General features: G+C 34.2%; 1 protein-coding gene across 1 annotated transcript in view; it reads right to left on the bottom strand.

Annotated features, from left to right (window-relative positions):
* EXOC5 (exocyst complex component 5) overlaps positions 1-21,256 on the bottom strand; it is a 53,553-nt gene that overhangs the window by 7,175 nt on the left and 25,122 nt on the right. The window contains exons 7-13 of the mRNA XM_068544894.1: positions 17,972-18,081; positions 17,413-17,457; positions 17,164-17,304; positions 16,082-16,164; positions 14,561-14,770; positions 13,097-13,244; positions 2,809-2,917 (exon numbers count right to left, since the gene is read on the bottom strand). Coding sequence (XP_068400995.1) covers positions 2,809-2,917; positions 13,097-13,244; positions 14,561-14,770; positions 16,082-16,164; positions 17,164-17,304; positions 17,413-17,457; positions 17,972-18,081 — 846 coding nt within the window. The remainder of the gene's footprint in view (positions 1-2,808; positions 2,918-13,096; positions 13,245-14,560; positions 14,771-16,081; positions 16,165-17,163; positions 17,305-17,412; positions 17,458-17,971; positions 18,082-21,256) is intronic.

Here is a 21,256-nt window from a genome sequence, read left to right as displayed (position 1 = left end):
AGGGGCTAGGAAAAATACTCACAGAAATGAGAAAACAGAAGTTTAATACCTAGAGTTCTTTACAGGAGGAGGATTTTTTTTCAAAGTTTTAAAAATGGAAAATAAAGGTGTTTTATTTTCCCATAAACGACAAAATCACCAATTGATAAGAAAATTAAAGGCTCCAATACAAATTTACAAGAGAAAAAAATAAAGTCAATACACATGTAGAAAATACTAATCCTTGCTATTAATGAAAGACATGAAAAGGCAATAGTGATGTGTGTTTTTAACCACTAAATTATTAAAGTTTTTAAAGAATATTCAGTGGTGCACAGAAAAGCTGGTATAATCATACATGCCAATAGCAGTAAAGATTAGTGGGAAAAAACCACTTAGGAAAATAGTTTATACGTATAAAAATTTTTTAATTTGCAATATGCTTTGATCTGGTAATTTCACTTCCAGAATTTTATCCAAAGAAAATAATTCAAAATAAGGAAAACACTTTAAGCTCTACAATGTTCACTGTAGCATTATTTATACTACTAAATTGCTGAAAAGATCCAAGATGTCTAATAATAGGGAGTGGTTAACTTTATAATATATATGCATGACAGAATTTTATAAAATCATTAGAAATAATAGCAGTATGTACTAACTAAATAGCTGCATGGAAAATGTTTATGAGTATAAGGGACATTCTCATCCTACCAGGAAATTTTCTAAGCCCTTCCAAATTATGAATACTGCTATTAAAATGAAGAAGCTAGGCTTCCATACTAGCTAAAGAACAACTCTTTCATACCATATAGAATCAAATTCATGTTACTTTTTTATTATCTTCCTTAATCTTCACATCTTTGAGGTGGATACTGTTATCCCAATACAAATTACCACATTAGCTTATTTGTAAATGGCAAATGTTAAATACTTGATGTCAAGTTTCTGCTGTATGGGGTGGAGGAGCGGGGGGAAGCAGGCTACAAATGCTTATCTACGTCCTGCAGGTTAAAAAAAAAAAAAAGAAAGGGTAAGAATAAACCACAAGGTTACTGAATTATGGGTAATTTTGCTTCAACCTTAGAAAATTTATGGAATGATGTTATATACAGTCAAACATTTTTGAGCATGTGCTATGTGCTTTCTAGGTGCTAGCCTATAATGGCAATTAGGACAGATAAGATTCCTAAGACAGGTAAGATTCCCGTGAAGTTCATTATTCAAGAGAACTTGCATGCTGTTCTCTCTACTTAAAATACTCTTTCTCCAAATACTCAATTTACTCCTTCACTTCATTCAGCTCTCTGGTTCATGTCTCCTCAGAGAGGCCTTTTCTGACCAGCCTTTCTAAAAAAGCCCTCTGCCCCTGAATTCCCTATCCTACCTCCCATTACTATTCTCTATTCCTTACTCAATTTTATTTTTATTCATTGCACTTACTAGTCATTTGTCTATCTTTTCCACAAGAATGTAAGCTGCATGAGTACAAGGGTAAGGACTTAAGCATGTGTCCAATGAATGAATTCTGGTGAGTGAGGCAGATATTAACAAATGAAAATTTCATTGTAACAAGTGCTATGAAAAAAGTTAATTCAATGATGAAATAATGCATAACTAGGCTGGGAAAGGGGTGTCACTTTTTAGCTAAGTCGATCAGCAAAGGCCTAAGAAGGTAGCACTTTAGCTAAGATCAGACGGGTGAAAAGCCAGACATGAGAAGAGCTGAAGGAAAAGGATTGGGGGGTAGGGAGATACCAAGTGCAAAGAACCTGAGTGAGGAAAATGAATGAAGGCCAAAGGGGCTGGGGTAGTAAGGGGAAATGCAACATGAGATGAAGATGAATATATAAGAGGAGGCCAGATCAAAAGCTATACTTTCATGAAGAGTTTCTTGTTGTTTTTCCCCTAAGAGTAACAGGAAACCACTAAAGGGTCTTAAGCAAGAAATTTTAAGACCCTTGAATTTATAACATAACTGTTACATGGAGTCAGTTATTTGGAAAGGTAAGAATGTACACAAAGAGACCAGTTAGGAATGGATAGAGATGATGATCTTTAAATCAGGGTGGCATCAGTGGAAATGGAGAAAAGGAGACGAATTTGAGTTATGTTTGGCAGTATACAGACAGGATTTGCTGATAGACTGGCTATCAGGTTTGATGAAAAGGAGAATTATGATAACTCCGGGGTTTGGGCCTTGAGCAAACAGTAAATAGTAATGCCTTTTAAAGACATGGAAAAGAAGGGGAAAGGAAGAAGTTTAGGTGGAAGATAAAGAGTTTCATTTGGCATATATTAAATTTGAGATGCACACAGAACAGGTGAGAGAGGTCAAGGAGGCAACTGAATTAATGGGACTGTAATTTAGGGAAGAAGTCATTATTATCCTATTAATACCAGTAAACCCAGAAGACCAAAAATAAAAGAAAAAATTTTATATGAATCTACTCCTCTCCAGGCTTATTTTGAAAAGGCTTACTTTCCTTTCTAAATCTTACTTTACTCAACTGTCTCAACCAGAATTGCTGTCACTTCCATTTCTGCTCCTTTGGCATTTCATAGCTTACAGCACTGTGTTACATTCTTCCATACACTGTAGTGACTTATGTAGCCCTGGTCAATGTAAGCAATATGAGAACTGTGTCTTTCTATAGCTTCTAGTATCTGACAAATCCTTGTTACAGAAGCTCAAAAAGCATTTCATTGCACTGAACTGCTTTTGACAGATAAGAGTTGAATATATATAAAACAACATTATGCATACAGTTTAACCGAATAGGATCAAAGGAATTTAACACGAAGTATAACACAAATAAATATACTTACCAGCAAGTCCTGTTTCCAAGGCATAATCAATATGTTCAATACATAAAAATTCCACAAGAATGGTAAAAATTCTAAAGGCATTCCTTGGTAAATCAGAAGGATCAGAGAGCTTTAAAAACAAAAACCAAATATATCACTCCTCAAGTTTACCTTTTAAAAAAGGCAATACTTTCTTTTTTTTTTTTTAGCAATCAACTTTGTATAAGACATAGTCAGTATTCAGGTATCAAAATGATAACTTAAAACTCTTCCTGCCCACCCAAAATGCCTTTCTCATGTACATACAGTTACAATGCTCCGTGTTTGTCTACAACTCTCCTGGCTTAGACTAGATCAATGTTTTTCTGACCTGGATTGTAACCTATTAGTGGATTGTGACAAGAAAGAAAGAGAGAAAAGAAGAGAGAACCAATAGAAAATAATGTCTAAAGTACACATTAAAACCAAATATGTTTTAATGAAATAAACACTTACAAACATAACATACACACACACATAAATACATATAAAAAATGTACACTCAACTGCCATGTAAAGTGCCTTTCTTATTGTGAGTCACAGTAAAAGAATTCTGAGAGCCACCAAATGAACAAATGCTATTCTAGTAAAACTCAGAACAAAAAGGATTCTTTATTTTATTGGAGGGTAGGGATGGGAAGTCAATAACAGACACACTATAAAATACGACAGGCTCAAATCCCACCTTCATCACTTCTTGGTTGAGTGAACCCTTGAGATGTTATTTAACCCCACCAAGCCTCAATTTCTTCATCTGTAAGGTAGGAATAATATTAATAGTACTTATATCCTAGCCTTGAGGTGAAAATAAAGTATGAAAATGCATGTAAGGTACTTTTAGCTCAGTGTTTGGCATATAATAAGTTCACAATAATAAATTTTCATTTTGATGTTGATGTTGCTGCTGCTGATTAACTACTTAGTAAAGGAATTATTAGTAATTATGCTGAGAAAATTAAATCCCTCTTTAAAAGTTAGAAAATTACCTCTCAACTTCTTATAACTGCTTCCTATATTATTTATCAATTGATTGTTGCCTATTTGTAGTCTCCATCTGTGATCCACTCTCAGAGTAATGGGCACTGAAGTGCATAACCCACTTTAAATTCCCTAAATCTCTACTGATTATAAATACTAATTTGGTATTACTCAATTCCCTTCCTGGTCTTCTTAATACAACCCTAACCTTTACCCTTCTCATCAGTCTCTCTACCACAACCCTCACCTCCCTTCTTTGCTCACTGATGCTTAACAAATGTCCTTAGTAAGCCACAAAGAATAAATTTCATTTTTCACATTCCTCCTCTCTACATCCGTACATTCATGCATAACTCATTGAAGAGGTAGACTGAAAATGTGTAAGGATATGGAAGACATAAACAACACTGTTAATCAACTGGACCTGACATTCATAGAATACGCTATCCAACAACATCAGGATATACATTTTCTTTAAGTATTCATAAAACACTTACCAAGATGGATCATATTCTGGGCTAAAAAACAAGTCTCGATAAATTAAAATGGATTCATATCACACAAAGTATGTCCTCTAACCACAACGAAATCAAATTTAAATCAATAACAGAAAGACATCTAAAAAATCCCCTAATATCTGGAAATGAAATAACATACTTCTAAGCCACTCTTGGGCCAAAAGAAATCAAAAGGGAAATTTAAAAGTATTTTGAACTGAATGAAAATAAATACAACAAATTAAAATTTGTGGTATGCAGCTAAAGCAGTACCTTAAAGGGAAAATTATAAGACTAAATGTCTATATTAGAAAATAAGAAAGGTCTCTAATCAATGTCTCACCTCCACCTTAAAAAACTAGAAAAAGAAGGGCAAATGAAACCCAAGTAAGCAGAAGGAAAAGAAGTAATAAAGAGTGGAAATCAATGAAATACAAAACAGAAAACAGAAAAATCAATGATACCAAAAGCTGATTCTCTGGGGAAACCAATAAAACTGATAAACCTCCAGCCAGAATGATCACACACAAAAAAATACCAATCATCAAAAATGAATAGGAGACATCACTATAGATACTACAAACGTTAAAAAGATAATAAGCTACTATATATAAACAACAAGGTCCTACTGTAAAGCAGAGGGAACTATATTCAATATCTTGTAATAACCTATATTGAAAAAGAATATATATATTATATATATTATGTATATATAACTGAATCACTTTGCTATACACCAGAAACTAACACAACATTGTAAACAAATTATACTTCAATTAAAAATCACACACACAGACACACACACAAAATCAATTGACCATAAAAAAAAGGATAATAAGGCAACACCATGAACATCTTAATCCCAATAAATTCAACAATTTGTGTGAAATATACAAATCTTAAAAGACACAAACCACCAAAGCTCACTTAAAAAGAAACAAGTAACTAAAATAGCTCCATATCTACTAGAGAAGTTAATTTGTAGTTTAAAACCCTCACAAAGTTAAAAACTGCAGGCCCAAATGACTTCACTGGTGAGTTCTACCAAATATTTAAGGAAAATATAACACCAATTTTCATAAACTCTTCCAGAATATTGAAGAGGAAGGAACACTTTCCAACTTATTCTATGAGGCAAACATTACCCTGATACCAAAACTACACAAAGACATTACGAGAAAAAAATACGTATACGTCAATATCCCTCTTGAAGGCAAACACAAAAATTCTTAACAAAAGTTTAGCAAACCTAATCCAACCATACATAAATAGGATAATACATTATGACCAATGGGGTTTTATCAAAGGAATGCAAGGTTAACATTTGGAAATCAATCAATGTAATCCACCACATTAACAGAACAACAACAAAAAAAGCATTTGACAAAGTCTAACATCTAATCCTTATAAAAACACCCAGAAAACTAGGAATAAAAGAATTTCATCAATCTGATAAACAGCACCTATGAAAAACAAATGGGACCTAATTAAACTTAAAAGATTTTGCACAGCAAAGGAAACCATAAACAAAACTAAAAGACAACCTACAGAATGGGAGAAAATATTTACAAATGATTCGACTGCCAAGGGATTAATTTCCAAAATATACAAACAGCTCATAAAGCTCAATATCAAAAAAACAAACAACCTAATCAAAACATGGGCAGATGACCTAAATAGACATTTCTCCAAAGAAGACATACAGATGGCCAAGAGGCACATGAAAAGATCCTCGACATCGCTAATTATTAGAGAAAGGCAAATCAAAACTACAATGAGGTATCACCTCACACCAGTCAGAATGGCCATCATCAGTCTATACATAATGCTGGAGAGGGTGTGGAGAAAAGGAAACCCTCCTACACTGTTGGTGGGAATGTAAATTGGTAAATGTAAATTGCAGCCACTATGGAGAACAGTATGGAGGTTCCTTAAAAAACTAAAAATAGAATTACCATATGATCCAGCAATCCCACTACTGGGCATATATCCAGATAAAACTATAATTCAAAAAGTTACATGCACCCCTATGTACATAGCAGCACTATTTACAATAGCAAGACATGGAAACAACCTAAATGTCCATTGACAGATAAATGGATAAAGATGTGGGGTGTGGGTGTGTGTGTGTGTGTGTGTGTGTGTGTGTGTGTATAAATTTATATATACAGGGGCTTCCCTGGTGGCACAGTGGTTGAGAATCTGCCTGCTAATTCAGGGGACACGGGTTTGAGCCCTGGTCTGGGAAGATCCCACATGCCGCGGAACAACTAGGCCTGTGAGCCACAACTACTGAGCCTGTGCGTCTGGAGCCTGTGCTCCGCAACAAAAGAGGCCACGACAGTGAGAGGCCTGCGCACCACGATGAAGACTGGCCCCTGCTTGCCGCAACTAGAGAAAGCCCTTGCACAGAAACGAAGACCCAACATAGCCAAAAATAAATAAATAAATAAATAAATAATTTAAAAAATTATATATACATATATATAATGGAATATTACTTAGCCATAAAAAAGAAGGAAATAATGCCATTTGCAACATGTATGGACCTAGAGACTATCATAGTAAGTGAAGTAAGCCAGACAGAGAAAGACAAATCTCATATGATATACCTTATATATGGAATCTAAAAGAAAAAGAAATGACACAAATGAACTTATGTCCAAAACAGAAAGAGACTCACAGACACAGAAAACAAACTTATGGTTACGCAAAGGGGAAAACGGGATGCGAGAGGGATAAATTAGGAGGCCGGGATTAACATATACACACTACTATGTATAAAACAGATAACCAACAAGGACCTGCTGTATAGCACAGGGAACTATACTCAATATTATGTGATAACCTATAAGGTTACATATTTATATGTATACATATATATGTATACATATTGCTTTGCTGTACACCTGAAAGTTACATGATATTGTAAATCAACTATATGTCAATAGGGGCTTCCGTGCTGGTGTACCTGCCAGTGCAAGGGACACGGGTTCAAGCCCTGGTCTGGGAAGATCCCACATGCCACAGAGCAACTAAGCCCATGCGCCACAACTACTGAGCCTGAGCTCTAGAGCCCTCGAGCCACAACTACTGAAGCCCGCGCACCTAGAGCTCATGCTCCACAACAAGAGAAGCCACCACAATGAGAAACCTGTGCACCTCAACGAAGAGTAGCCCCCACTTGCCACAACTAGAGAAAGCTCATGCACAGCAACGAAGACCCAACACAGCCATAAATAAATAAATAAATAAATAAATAAATAAATAAATAAATAAAACCTATACGTCAATAAAAAAAATTAAAAAAAAAAGAAAAACCTACAGTTAGCATCATATTAATGATAAAGACAAGAGTAATGCAGGGTATAGGGAGGGTGGGAGGGAGATGCAAGAGGGAGGGGATATGCAGATATATGTATACGTATAGCTGATTCACTTTATTATACAGCTGAAACTAACACAACAGTGTAAAGCAATTATACTCCAATAAAGATGTTTAAAAAAAATTTTAAAAACAAACAAACAAAAAGAATAATGCAAGGTGTATGCTCTCGCCACTTATAGTCAGCATTGTATTGGAGGTTCTCACCAGGGCAATAAGGCAAGAGACAAAACAACAGGCATCTATATTGAAAGGAATAAGTAAAACTGACTTTATTGGCAGAAAACATGATATTCTATACAGAAAATCCTGTGGAATCTACAAAAAATGCTATTAGAATAAGTGAGTTTAGTCAGGTTGCAGGTACAAAATCAACATATAAAAATCAACTGTATTTGAGAACTCAATATTGCTAAGATGTCAATTCTCCACAAACAGAACTATAGATTCAAAGCAATTCCAGTCAAAATCCCAAACTTTGTTTTTCCCCAGAAACTGACAAATTATTAGACTTATATGAAAACGCTTTCTATGGTAATGTTAGAGGACTCACACTACCTGATTCAAGATTTATAGTTACAGTGATCAAAACAGTGTAGTATTAAACTTCCAGAAGAAAACATAGGCAGTACGCTCTTTTCCAGAAGAAAACATAGGCAGTACGTAGGTCTTAGCAATATTTTTTTGGATCCGTCTCCTCAGGAAAGGGAAACAAAAGCAAAAATAAACAAACGGCACACAATCCAACTTAAAAGCTTTTGCACAACGAAGGAAACCATCAACAAAACAAAAAGGCAACATACTGAATGGGAAAAGATATTTGCAAATGATATGCAAGATAATGGGTTAATATCCAAGATATATAAAAAACTCATACAACTCAATATCAAAAACAAAAAACCTGATTAAAAAATGGGCAGAGAATCTGAACAGACATTTTTCCAAAGGAGACAAACAGATGGCCAACAGGCAGATGAAAAGATGCTCAACATCACTGATCATCAGAGAAATGCAAATCAAAACCACAATGAGATACCACATCACACCTCATACAGAAAGGCTATCAAGTCTACAAACAACAAATGTTGGCAAGGATGGGGAGAAAAAGAACCCTGTACAATGTTAGTAGGAATGTAAACATTCCTAGTGGCACAGCCACTATGAAAAACAGTATGGAGGTTCCTCAAAAAACTGAAAATATAACTACCATATTACCCAGCAATTCCATACCTGGGTATATATCCGAAAAAAAACAAAAACACTAATTCCAAAAGATACATGCACCCCAATATTCAGAGCAGCATTATTTACAATTGCCAAGATACAGAAGCAACCTAAGTGTCCATCAGCAGATGAAGGGATAAAGAAGATGTGGTACATATATACAATGGAATACTATTCAGCCATAAAAACAAAAAGAGGGCTTCCCTGGTGGCGCAGTGGTTGAGAATCTGCCTGCCAATGCAGGGGACACGGGTTCGAGCCCTGGTCTGGGAAGATCCCACATGCCGCGGAGCAACTGGGCCCGTGAGCCACAACTACTGAGCCTGTGCGTCTGGAGCTTGTGCTCTGCAACAAGAGAGGCCGCGATCGTGAGAGGCCCGCGCACCGCGATGAAGAGTGGCCCCTGCTCGCCGCAACTAGAGAAAGCCCTCGCATAGAAACGAAGACCCAACACAGCCAAAAAATTTAAAAAATAAATTAATTAATTAACTAAAGAGGTTCTCATTAAAAAAAAAAAAAAAAAAAAAACAAAAAGAAATTTTGCCATTTGCAGCAACATGGATGGACTTGGAGGGCATTATGCTAAGTGAAATAAGTCATACAGAAAAAGACAAATACTGTATGATATCACTTATATGTGGAATCTAAAAAAATGCAACAAACTAGTGAATACAACAAAAAATAAGCAGACTCACAGATGCAGAGAACAAACTAGTGGCAATGTAAGGGTTGGGGAGTGGCAGGTAGAAACCACTGGGTGTAAGATAGGCTCAAGGTATTGTACAATGTGGGGAATATAGCCAATATTTTGTAATAACTGTAAATGGAAAGTAAACTTTCAAAACTGTTGAAAAATTTAAAAAAAAATTTTTTTTAAAAAGAAAGAAAACTTAAAGGAAACAAAAGAAAGAAAATATAAGAGGAAATCTTTGTGACCTTAGGTTAGGCAAAGATTCCTTAAATATGATACCAAAAATACCTTCAATAACAGAAAAGTGTTAAATTGGATATCATCAAAATTAATAACTTCTATTCTTTGAAATACTCTTTAGATATGAAAAAGACAAGCCACAGACTGAAAGAAAACATTTGTAAATCATATATCGAATAAATGAATTTTAACCAGATATACAACTGTCAAAAAATAAAACAGACAACCCAATTTTAAAAAACGCACACAAAATACACCAAATAATATACATGAATGGCAAATAAATGCAAGAAAAGATGCTCATCTTTAGTCATTAGGAAAATGCAAACTAAAACCATAATAAGGTTATCATTACATACCTTATTAGACTCTAAAATAAAGACTGATCATACCAAATGTTGGAAATCATGTGGAACAAATGCAACTCTCTCATATACTGCTGGTAAGAATGTCACATGAAACAACTTTGAAAAACAGTTTGGCAGTTTCGTAAAAAGAATTACCATATCACACCATATAGCTACTCAGGAGAAATGAAAGCACATGTCTGCATAAAGACATATGCATGAATATTCATAGCAACTTCATTTGTAATAGTCAAACAATGGAGCCAATCTAAACTGCCATCAATAGGTAAACGGATAAACAAATTGTGGCGTATTCATTAAATAAAATACTACTCAGCAATAAAAGAACATACTAATTATACACACAACAACATGAATGAATTTCAAAACATTTATGCTGAGTTAAAGAATCCAGAAACACATGTATACAGTATAATACACTATAATCCCATTTATTAAAAATTCTAGAAAATTAATCAACTTCTTGAAAATTCCTATTTAGCTTTCAAGACTCAGTCCTGAAGCATCCCCTTCTTTTTGAAAACTAATCTACAGTGAAGCAGATCAGCAGTTGCCCAAGGACAGAAATGGAGGCGAAAGGGAGATTTTAAAAGGGCAGAAGGAAACTTTTGGAGGTGATGGATCTGTTCATTATCTTGACTGCGTTATAGTTTCACAAATGTACACATAATTTACCAAAGTTATCAAATTGTACAGTTCAAATACATGCAGTTTATTGAAGGTCAATTATATCTCAAAGTTACTAAGTTTTTTAAAAAGAAAGGAAAAAAACACCGATCTGCTCATTACACTGCCCTTTTTAATATCCTTTAAAGTTTCCATCATCACTTAACACGGTCAAGTCCAAATTTCTAAGTATGGTATACAAAGAGTTTTTGTCTACATTTTCAACCTCCTGACTTATTACTCTCCCCACATCCTTTTTTAGTTCAAGCATTTCATACTGCATGATTGATATTTGTATATGTCTTTGTGCACGTAATTTTCTCTATTCCTGAAACAGCTTGCCAGAATCATCCTCTTGAAGATATCCTATTTAGCTTTCAAGATCCAGACCTCAAATGTCTCCTCCTTTTTGAAATCTTTCCTGATACTCTTTCTCAATTCCTTAACCAGGCAGAGCTGGTTGTTTCCTTTTTGGTCCCAGCAGTGTTTACCTACCTTGCACTAATTCTTTTTATGTCTACCTCTTTTCTCCACACTAATCAAAAGTAATGTAAATGTCTTGTATTTATAACCTCAATGCCTAACATGGCAGATGGTACAAAGTAAACACAAAATAATGTTTGTTGGATCAGACTGCAATGAATTAAACTGATTTTCAATCTCATGACTCTCCAGACAGAAGGTCATGATTTAGACCTAGTTGCTGTGATTCAAATAAATATGTTGACAGCTTCATGTTTGATGATCCGATGCTTTAGAAACATTTTAATATATTTCCAGTATTCAGAAAAGTACAGATATTACTGTACCAAATATACCCATCACCTACCCAGATGTGTCATATCTTAACATTTCTCCAAATGTACTTCAGATTTTCTTCCTTTTGGGGGGCAGGAGTTGTCCAACATTATACATATAGATAACGTCCCTTGGGTATTCCTCCCAAGGCAACCACTACTCTGAAGTTGTTTATCACACCCATGCTTGTGTATGCTCCTTAATAATATAAAGTATTGTTTTACTTTTTAAAATTTTATGTTGTGGTATACTGAATATATCTTTTCCCCATTTTGCTCTTTTCACTAAACATTGCACTTTTGAGATTTATTCATGCTGATGATACATGTAACTCTAGTTTAGTCATTTAAATTGGTGTATAGTTTTCTAGCATATGAACAATGTCAGTTTATCAATTCTCTTTATGGCACACTTTGTTTGTTTCTAATTTTTCACCATGACAAACAACATAGCTTATGATGTTAGACATGTCATGTGCACCTACAAATTTCTCTAAGGAAATAACAAACTACTCTCCAAAGTATACCAATTTTTACTCCCATTGGCAGTGTATGAGAACTTCTATTGCTCCACACCCTTACCAATACTTAGTATCAACAGACTTCTTAATTTTTGCCAACCTATTGAGAATGACATAGTATTTTCCGTTTTAAGTTTCATTTCCCCGCTAGTGAGACTGAATATCTTATTGATAATTTATATTTTCTGTATTTATGTGTAGCCTTTGACTTGTTTTCTATTGATTTATATGTATAATTTATATTGATTTACTATCTATCAATATAAGTATATAGATGATATACATCAATACAAATAAAAAATTAAGACTGCTTCAACTCTCAACTTCGTACTTAAGAAGTATATACCTCAGCTTCTTCCTCTGTAAAACAGGAATAATAACCACACAGAAATGTTACAATGATTAAGTGAGTTAATAACATACCCTAAAGTGCTTGGAATAGTGCCTGGAACATAGTATGTGGTATACAATTATTAACCACTACTATTTGTTTTATAAATCTTCTGTTAGTAATATTGGTTACAAATACCCTCTCAGAGGCTGTGACTTATCTGTTACTTTGTTAAAGTATGTTTGTGGAAGAAATTCTAAATTTTAATGGAGTCAACTTTTCCTTTCCTTTGATATCTGTGTTCTTAAACATCCTTCTCTCCCTAATACTCTATTTCTTTATAAGATAGGTCTAACTTTCCCTTTCATATCTTGCTTTAATATCTCACTAAAGAAAATTTGATACGCTCAACTTTAAAATTATGTTAAAATATACTTCTAAATAATTTAAAAATAATTCTGTTCCCCAAGCAAAAATCCTATTTTTTATTACAATAAACAATTGTTCCTAACCAGAGAAAAATTAAAATACACAACTATATACAAATAAAATAAATCTACAATTACTCTTACCCTATGACATCTTTCAAAGGCTTGCTTGGTTTCTTGTAAAAGATTAACCACCACTTCTTGGGATAGGAAAGTCTCTCCATGAGTATCGATACTTGGCCCCAGTGGTAAGTTGGTACGCTGTCTAATTCTCTCTTTCAAATCTTGAATACTAGTGCATAATACCAACAAATGAAAAAAGAACACCACTATACATAGATTTCAATTTCAAATACTCTCAAACTTAGTATACATGAACTAAGAAAAAGAAAGAAGAAGAAACAAGGACCAACAGCCAGGAGACCTAAAACTTCTAATTTCAGTAAGTAGTTCTGTAAAGTGAAGCAAGCATTAATCTCTAAACAGAAGACGTTCGTCTGAAAAATGAGTAGATTTGGAGTTATTATCTCTAAAGTCTCTTTCAACTCTACAATTCTGACTCAGTAGCCCAAAACTCCTTGTCTGGTTTCCTTAGGAAGTGGGCTTTTCCAAATAAGTTAATATTCCAGATAACTAAATGGTCCTGCTTAAAACAAACTTTAAAATTTTAAAGATTTTTAAACACATTAACCATTTAAACATATTGTACATTTCATTATTATTAAACATAATTTAGCTTTTCTCAATGACTGAGGGTCATTAAGAACATTTATTACATGAGAGTATCTTTAGAAAATTACATTTTTTTTGGTCCTAGAATATACAGCTCCAGACTGTGAACTAATTTTTCAAAAAATTCTTATGATTGTTTTTTAGTTTTTCTCTTTTACTTGCTACTGCCTTTCAGATGTCACTTCTTATTGCTAATTATAATCTCTCCATGATCATTATTTAATATATGACAAACTGGGAAACAAGAAAATGATTTGGGTGTGCATTATGTGAACTGTCAACTCTGATTATATGGCTCCACAGAGGTCATTCTGATTCATCCTAAAATCAACTCAATTCCAGATAGTTGAGATCTAGATAACTGAGTTGCCACCAATTCTTACAGCAAATAATTTAATTTTATTCTAGTAGGTAAGTACATTCACGTTTTAATGTATTACTTAAATAATTTTATGCCCAAGTCATGAAAAAGCTCAGGGTACAAAACTGTGAACTATCTGCATTTTTCTTTTTAACCACACCTGCAATAGCAGCAATAAAACAATGTGCTTCCTAGTTAATAACCTGGAATAATTTACTCAGTCTAAAAAAAGGAAGGAAGGAAGGCAGGCAGGAAGGGAGCGAGGGAGGGAGGGAGGGAGGGAGGGAGGAACTCTTTATGGTACTAGTATTCTGCTTTACATTTTAATAATGTTATGTAGGAACATTTCAACATGTGGCTCGAGAGAAAGGATTTGATGAATGGTGTAAACAAACTGTATTAAAAAAATTCTTCACAGAAAATTCTAATGACTATCAATATTTCACAAGTTTGTCCAAATATAATAGCTTTTAGTATCTTTAGTTTTAACTATAACATTTAACAAAAACACTTACCCTCCTGTGCCAATGGATCTCTTTTGATGGTTTTTTGAATCATAATAGCGCTGTAGGATCATAGCACTTCTGCTTTTCAAATATCCAGTCTCCACTTCAATATAGTTCTCCAAATAGGAAATGAAAATGGACTTGATAAGCTTAGACAAGAAAGTCTGTTTATCAGTACCTAAGTTAAACTCCATCAACTTGCTGGAAAGATTTGTGGTTCTTTTCATGCAAAAGGGAGAGAAAAGATTAATGTATGTTTTAGGTGTAGTAACAATATTTAAGAAATACATATTTTTATAACGTGACTTTTTAATAACTTATGTTACACCACCATTTCTTAAACCCTGGGAAGTTACTTAGGATGCAGACAGCAACTGTATAGGGTTATATATATTAAGTAGAATGAATATTACAAACAACATCGTGGTTTTGAAAACTACCATAAACTCCTAGAGATGACTCAGGAGAGGAAACTGAGGCAACCAACCAGACTAGAAATGGCAACAGTGGCAGAATGGCTTCAAGTATGCCATTCATGACATGGTACACAAGTCAAAATACTGAGAAGTCTATGCTCTGTTCATTCTCTTCAGTCTTTGTCCCTGGACTTTCCTCTAATTTTCTGTTTCTCACTGTTCAAGATAGGCTCACAATAGTGCTGTTGTTGAGATGGACTTCCTGATTATAGTTACTTTTGGAAACCCTCTTCTCAAAGTGATGACAATAAAGGAAAGCAATATAGCGTTGGAAAAAAACTCCACATGAAGCTTCTACAAAGTATAACACTGCCATTTACAAAAGCACAAGACAAATTTTCACATCAGACTTAAGTCTGAAATTGTCATATAACAGTTTGTCACTCTGGGGGCTTCCCTGGTGGCGCAGTGGTTAAGAATCTGCCTGCCAACGCAGGGGACACGCGTTTGAGCCCTGGTCCGGAAAGATCCCACATGCTGCAAAGCAACTAAGCCCATGCACCACAACTACTGAGCCTGCGCTCTAGAGCCCATGCTCCACAAGAGAAGCCACTGCAACGAGAAGCCCGGGCACCACAACAAAGAATAGCCCCCGTTCGCCGCAACTAGAGAAAGCCCGCACGCAGCAACAAAGACCCAACAAAGCCAAAAATAAATAAAAATAAAATAAATTTAAAAAAGAGTTTGTCACTCCCTTTCTCAACTTTTAAAGTTTTAACTGCAGATAAATGTAATTACACTAGTTCTTAAAGAAAAAAGTTAAAGAATAATGAACTAGCTTACAATTAAAATCAGAAACAAAATTCTCAAGTCTTAAGGTTTTTATATTTCATTAAAGTACATTAATATAAAGCATAATATCCGATTCCTTAAGTTAACATGTTAAGAATGCTGCTCTTGTACAATACTAGTCTATACAGTCAAGTATTTAATGCTAAAAGGTATATTGTTATCTGACAAACTGTTATTCAAAAATACCTGAATACTTCCCCATTTTCTATTTGAAAAAAAGAAAATGTGAGATATTACCATTTTCTAATAATTAAAAATATACCTTGTATATAAATCGTAGAGACTTTTGAGATACTGCTCTGCATCAGACTTCCTACATTCTTCTAACTGGTCTTTCACAAAGCTCTAAAAAAAAAAGTCAACATTCTGTCAATTAAGTAAATATTAAATTATATAGCCAATTTTTTTTTTCTCTAGAATTACTCCACATTCTTGAACTGTTCTGAATTAAAATCCAGTGGAAAAGGCAATGCATAGAAAAGAGACCAATATAAAAAAAAATAGGTTTTTAATTTTTACTGCTTCTCATATTTACTCATACATCTTATCAGTGTTGGGAATAAGCATTAAGAATCTCAAATACCTTGTCTTTTGAAATCTGCCTATCCTGCCTCATGAAGTACATTGGGAGAAAAAATTAAAAATCCCAAAAAACAAAACCTGAAGCTATATCAATATGGTCAATTCCTTAAAGCAGCTTTTCCAAAACTGCAGTCAAAGTAACACTAGTGCCCTTTGAGACATTACTATAAAATTGGGAAATGCTGTACATTACATCTCCACTTCTAGAGAATCACAATACATATTAGTATCTTTAAAGGCTATTAAAAGTCCTGAATTGTGTTTTAAAGACAACACTTATTTAATGTTGCTCAATCCATTGGTAAACATAGTTTAGGAAATGTTGCCTTAAAGTATAGAGCTATGGAAGCCAAGGTTGTAAATGAAATTCCTGTGTGTTTTCTTTTAATCTTAGTACCATATTATAAAAAATTCTACAGATTGAGCTTGTAATTCTTGTTCAATTTCAAAAATGCCATCTATTGGTCGAGGTAAGAAACCAATAAAAATTAAAACTGAGGCTAACCTACCACAACCTGATACACATGTAATTTCAAACAAATGCTCTGATGACACTGAGTGATGAGCACCTTTTTTCTTGGTGAAGAATAAAACATTTTTTTTTTTAAAAGCATGACACTGTCACTCCTTTCTCCTACACTTAATAAGTAGATTACTATGCCTAAGGATATTACACAAATAAACTAAATTTAAAAAACTTTTAAAACACAGAGGAAAAAAATCACATATTGCCTTAAGTACTTAATCATCGTTTAAAATTACCTGTAGTTTGATTTCAAATACATTTTGAATAAGTTTAGCCAGTACTGTTTCTGGATTACTAAAGATATCTCCAACTTGTTTGTTCACCCGTTGACAGAGTATTGCTGCATCTTCAAATATATCATTTCTCAAGTAAGCACCCTAAACAGCAGAGGAAATTTCATTGAATATATAATTTTAAAATGCTTTTTTAAAACACTAATTAGCATAAAATGAAATAAAATCCAATAAAGTGTACTGTTATGTTACCTCCTGGCACTGCTTTATATAAACATCAACACAATGGGAATAACCCTAGGAAGAAGAAAGAAATACACATCACTGTTGTGGTTCAATTATAACAATAATAACAACAATGTCAATAAAAGAGGTATTATATGTAATAAAGCTATGTCTATGCCTCAATAAATGGCCAACGGTAATAGCTACTCTCTGGTTCCTATATTCCAAACTTAAGGTCAAGCTTTCTGGCTTTTGAATTATTTCATCAAATGTTAGACTGGAAAAAAAAAAATACATTAAACACCCCGAAGGCAGACAATATGATTTTCTATATCAAACTATATAAAAATTCAGTGAAAAAATATTAATATTATTGAATATAAGATCCTTATTTAAATAATATTAACTACCTAAAATTTAATATCATTTCTGGAGAAAGATACAAATGTACATTCAAATTATTCCAAATAATGAAAATTATCACTGACTCATACAACCAGGGAAAAACAGAGACTATAATACATAGAATTCATATAATCTCCGCACTCTTTAAGACTAATCTGCATTTTAAATTTTTACTATTTACCTTAAAATGGAGTAAAACAGCTGCTACTTCCCTCATTCTGGTGATTTCACCTCTTCTTTGAGCACTGGTAAACTCCTGAATCAGTTGGCATTCTAAATCATGGTATTTACCTAAAAATAGAATGTCATTCAGCTACAATGAGACAAAGTATCCAAGTTATTTATGAGTATATGGTTTCTTTATAAATATAATGACTAGGAATCTAGCTTTCTTTTAAAAGAATTGCAAAAACTATATGAAATTATAGGTAGTGGATCAAAACCTTATAATATACTGTGGTATATAAACCTATATTTTCAAGACCAAAAAATCTTCCCAACTGGTAAAACAGGTGAGCTCCTACAGTGTGACTGCCATTTACCACTGCTATGTAAAAAAGCAGCTGGCTGGCAAAATCGTTCTCAATGGTGAAAAACTGAAACCATTTCCTCTAAGATCAGGAACAAGACAAGGTTGTCCACTCTCACCACTATTATTCAACATAGTTTTGGAAGTTTTAGCCACAGCAATCAGAGAAGAAAAAGAAATAAAAGGAATACAAATCAGAAAAGAAGAAGTAAAGCTGTCACTGTTTGCAGATGACATGATACTATACAGAGAATCCTAAAGATGTTACCAGAAAACTACTAGAGCTAATCAATGAATGTGGTAAAGTAGCAGGATACAAAATTAATGCACAGAAATCTCTTGCATTCCTATACACTAATGATGAAAAATCTGAAAGAGAAATTAAGGAAACATCCCCATTTACCAATGCAACAAAAAGAATAAAATACCTAGGAATAAACCTACCTAGGGAGACAAAAGACCTGTATGCAGAAAACTATAAGACACTGATGAAAGAAATTAAAGCTGATACAAACAGCTGGAGAGATATACCATGTTCTAGGACTGGAAGAATGAACATTGTGAAAATGACTATACTACCCAAAGCAATCTACAGATTCAATGCAATCCCTATCAAACTACCAATGGCCTTTTTCACAGAACTAGAACAAAAAAATTCACAATTTGTATGGAAACACAAAAGACCCCAAATAGCAAAAGCAATCTTGAGAAAGAAAAATGGAGCTGGAGGAATCAGGCTCCCAGGTTTCAGACTATGCTACAAAGCTACAGTAATCAAGGCAGTATGGTACTGGCACAAAAACAGAAATATAGATCAATGGAACAGGATAGAAAGCCCAGAGATAAACCCACACACATATGGTCACCTTATTTTTGATAAAGGAGACAAGAATATACAGTGGAGAAAAGACAGCCTCTTCAATAAGTGGTGATGGGAAAACTGGACAGCTACATGTAAAAGAATGAAATTAGAACACTCCCTAACATCATACACAAAAATAAACTCAAAATGTATTAAAGACCTAAATGTAAGGCCAGACACTATCAAACTCTTAGAGGAAAACATAGGCAGAACACTCAATGACATAAATCACAGCGAGATCCTTTTTGACCCACCTCCTAGAGAAATGGAAAAAAAACACAAATAAAGAAATGGGACCTAATGAAACTTAAAAGCTTTTGCACAGCCAAGGAAACCAGAAGCAAGACAAAAAGACAACCCTCAGAATGGGAGAAAATATTTGCAAATGAAGCAACTGACAAAGGATTAATCTCCTAAATTTACAAGCAGCTCATGCAGCTCAATATCAAGAAAACAAACAACCCAATCCAAAAATGGGCAGAAGACCTAAATCGACATTTCTCCAAAGAAGATATACAGATTGCCAACAAACACATGAAAAGATGCTCAACATCACTAATCATTAGAGAAATACAAATCAAAACTACAATGAGATATCACCTCACACCAGTCAGAATGGCCATCATCAAAATATCTACAAACAATAAATGCTAGAGAGGGTGTGGAGTAAAGGGAACCCTCTTGCACTGTTGGTGGGAATGTAAATTGATACAGCCACTATGGAGAACAGTATGGAGGTTCCTTAAAAAACTACAAATAGAACTACCATACGACCCAGCAATCCCACTACTGGGCATATACCCTGAGAAAACCATAATTCAAAAAGAGTCATGAACCACAATGTTCACTGCAGCTCTATTTACAATAGCCAGGACATGGAAGCAACCTAAGTGTCCATCGACAGGTGAATGGATAAAGAAGATGTGGCACATATATACAATGGAATATTACTCAGCCACAAAAAGAAAAGAAATTGAGTTATTTGTAGTGAGGTGGATGGACCTAGAGTCGGTCATACAGAGTGAAGTAAGTCTGAAAGAGAAAAACAAATACTGTAAGCTAACACATATCTATGGAATCTAAAAACAACAAAATGGTTCTGATGAACCTAGGGGCAGGACAGGAATAAAGACACACGCATAGAGAATGGACTTGAGGACATGGGGAGGGGCAAGGGTAAGCTGGGATGAAGTGAGAGAGTAACACTGACATATATACAGTACCAAATGTAAAATAGATAGCTAGTGGGAAGCAGCTGCATAGCACAGGGAGATCAGCTCAGTGCTCTGTTACCAGCTAGAGGGGTGGGGTAGGGAGGGTGGGAAGGAGACGCAAGAGGGAGGAGATATGGGGATATGTGTATATGTATAGCTGATTCACTTTGTTATAAAGCAGAAACTTAACACACCATTGTAAAGCAATTATACTCCAATAAAGATGTTAAAAAAAGAAAGCAGCTGCCTGGGAAAAACCTTCTGGATGTCATTTGTGATAGCAAGAGACAGGAAAAATCTTAAACCTGAATTTATGGAAAGGGTGAGCAGAGTTATAAAACTCTTTACTAGTGTTCAGATGCCTTTACTACAAACAATGGCAGATTCAATACCAAGGTACACCTTAAGACAACATGTGGTATTTGATCCACTACATTCTTGAGGCTATTACGGTACACTTTTGGGAAAACAGGTGGTCTCTGAACTTCAATGACTTCCCAAAACAGTGACTTAGACTACCACGGGAGCCTGCAAATATAGCAGCCTTTCAAGAAATCCAGAATGATCTGCTTAAAATACAATCCAAAGATCAAGAATCAAGCTATCATGTAAGGAGTTAAATAGGTACTGAAATGGTCATTATGAGCTAGCTTTAAAAAAAGAGAACCTACATTAGAACTGTATGTATGAATACAAAAACAATCCCCAAGATACACTGTTAAATTAAAAACACAAGGTATGGAAGCTATTTGTATAGCATGCCACCAATTATTTTAAAATAAACGTGGACAGCAGAACTAAATTCTACACATTATATACACGATTTATGTCTTATGCTTGTATATCCATAGAATATTCTGG

The sequence above is a fragment of the Eschrichtius robustus genome, chromosome 1 (assembly GCF_028021215.1).
Source record: "Eschrichtius robustus isolate mEscRob2 chromosome 1, mEscRob2.pri, whole genome shotgun sequence".
Classification (NCBI taxonomy): Eukaryota; Metazoa; Chordata; class Mammalia; order Artiodactyla; family Eschrichtiidae; genus Eschrichtius; species Eschrichtius robustus.
This window is presented reverse-complemented; position numbering and strand designations above follow the sequence as displayed.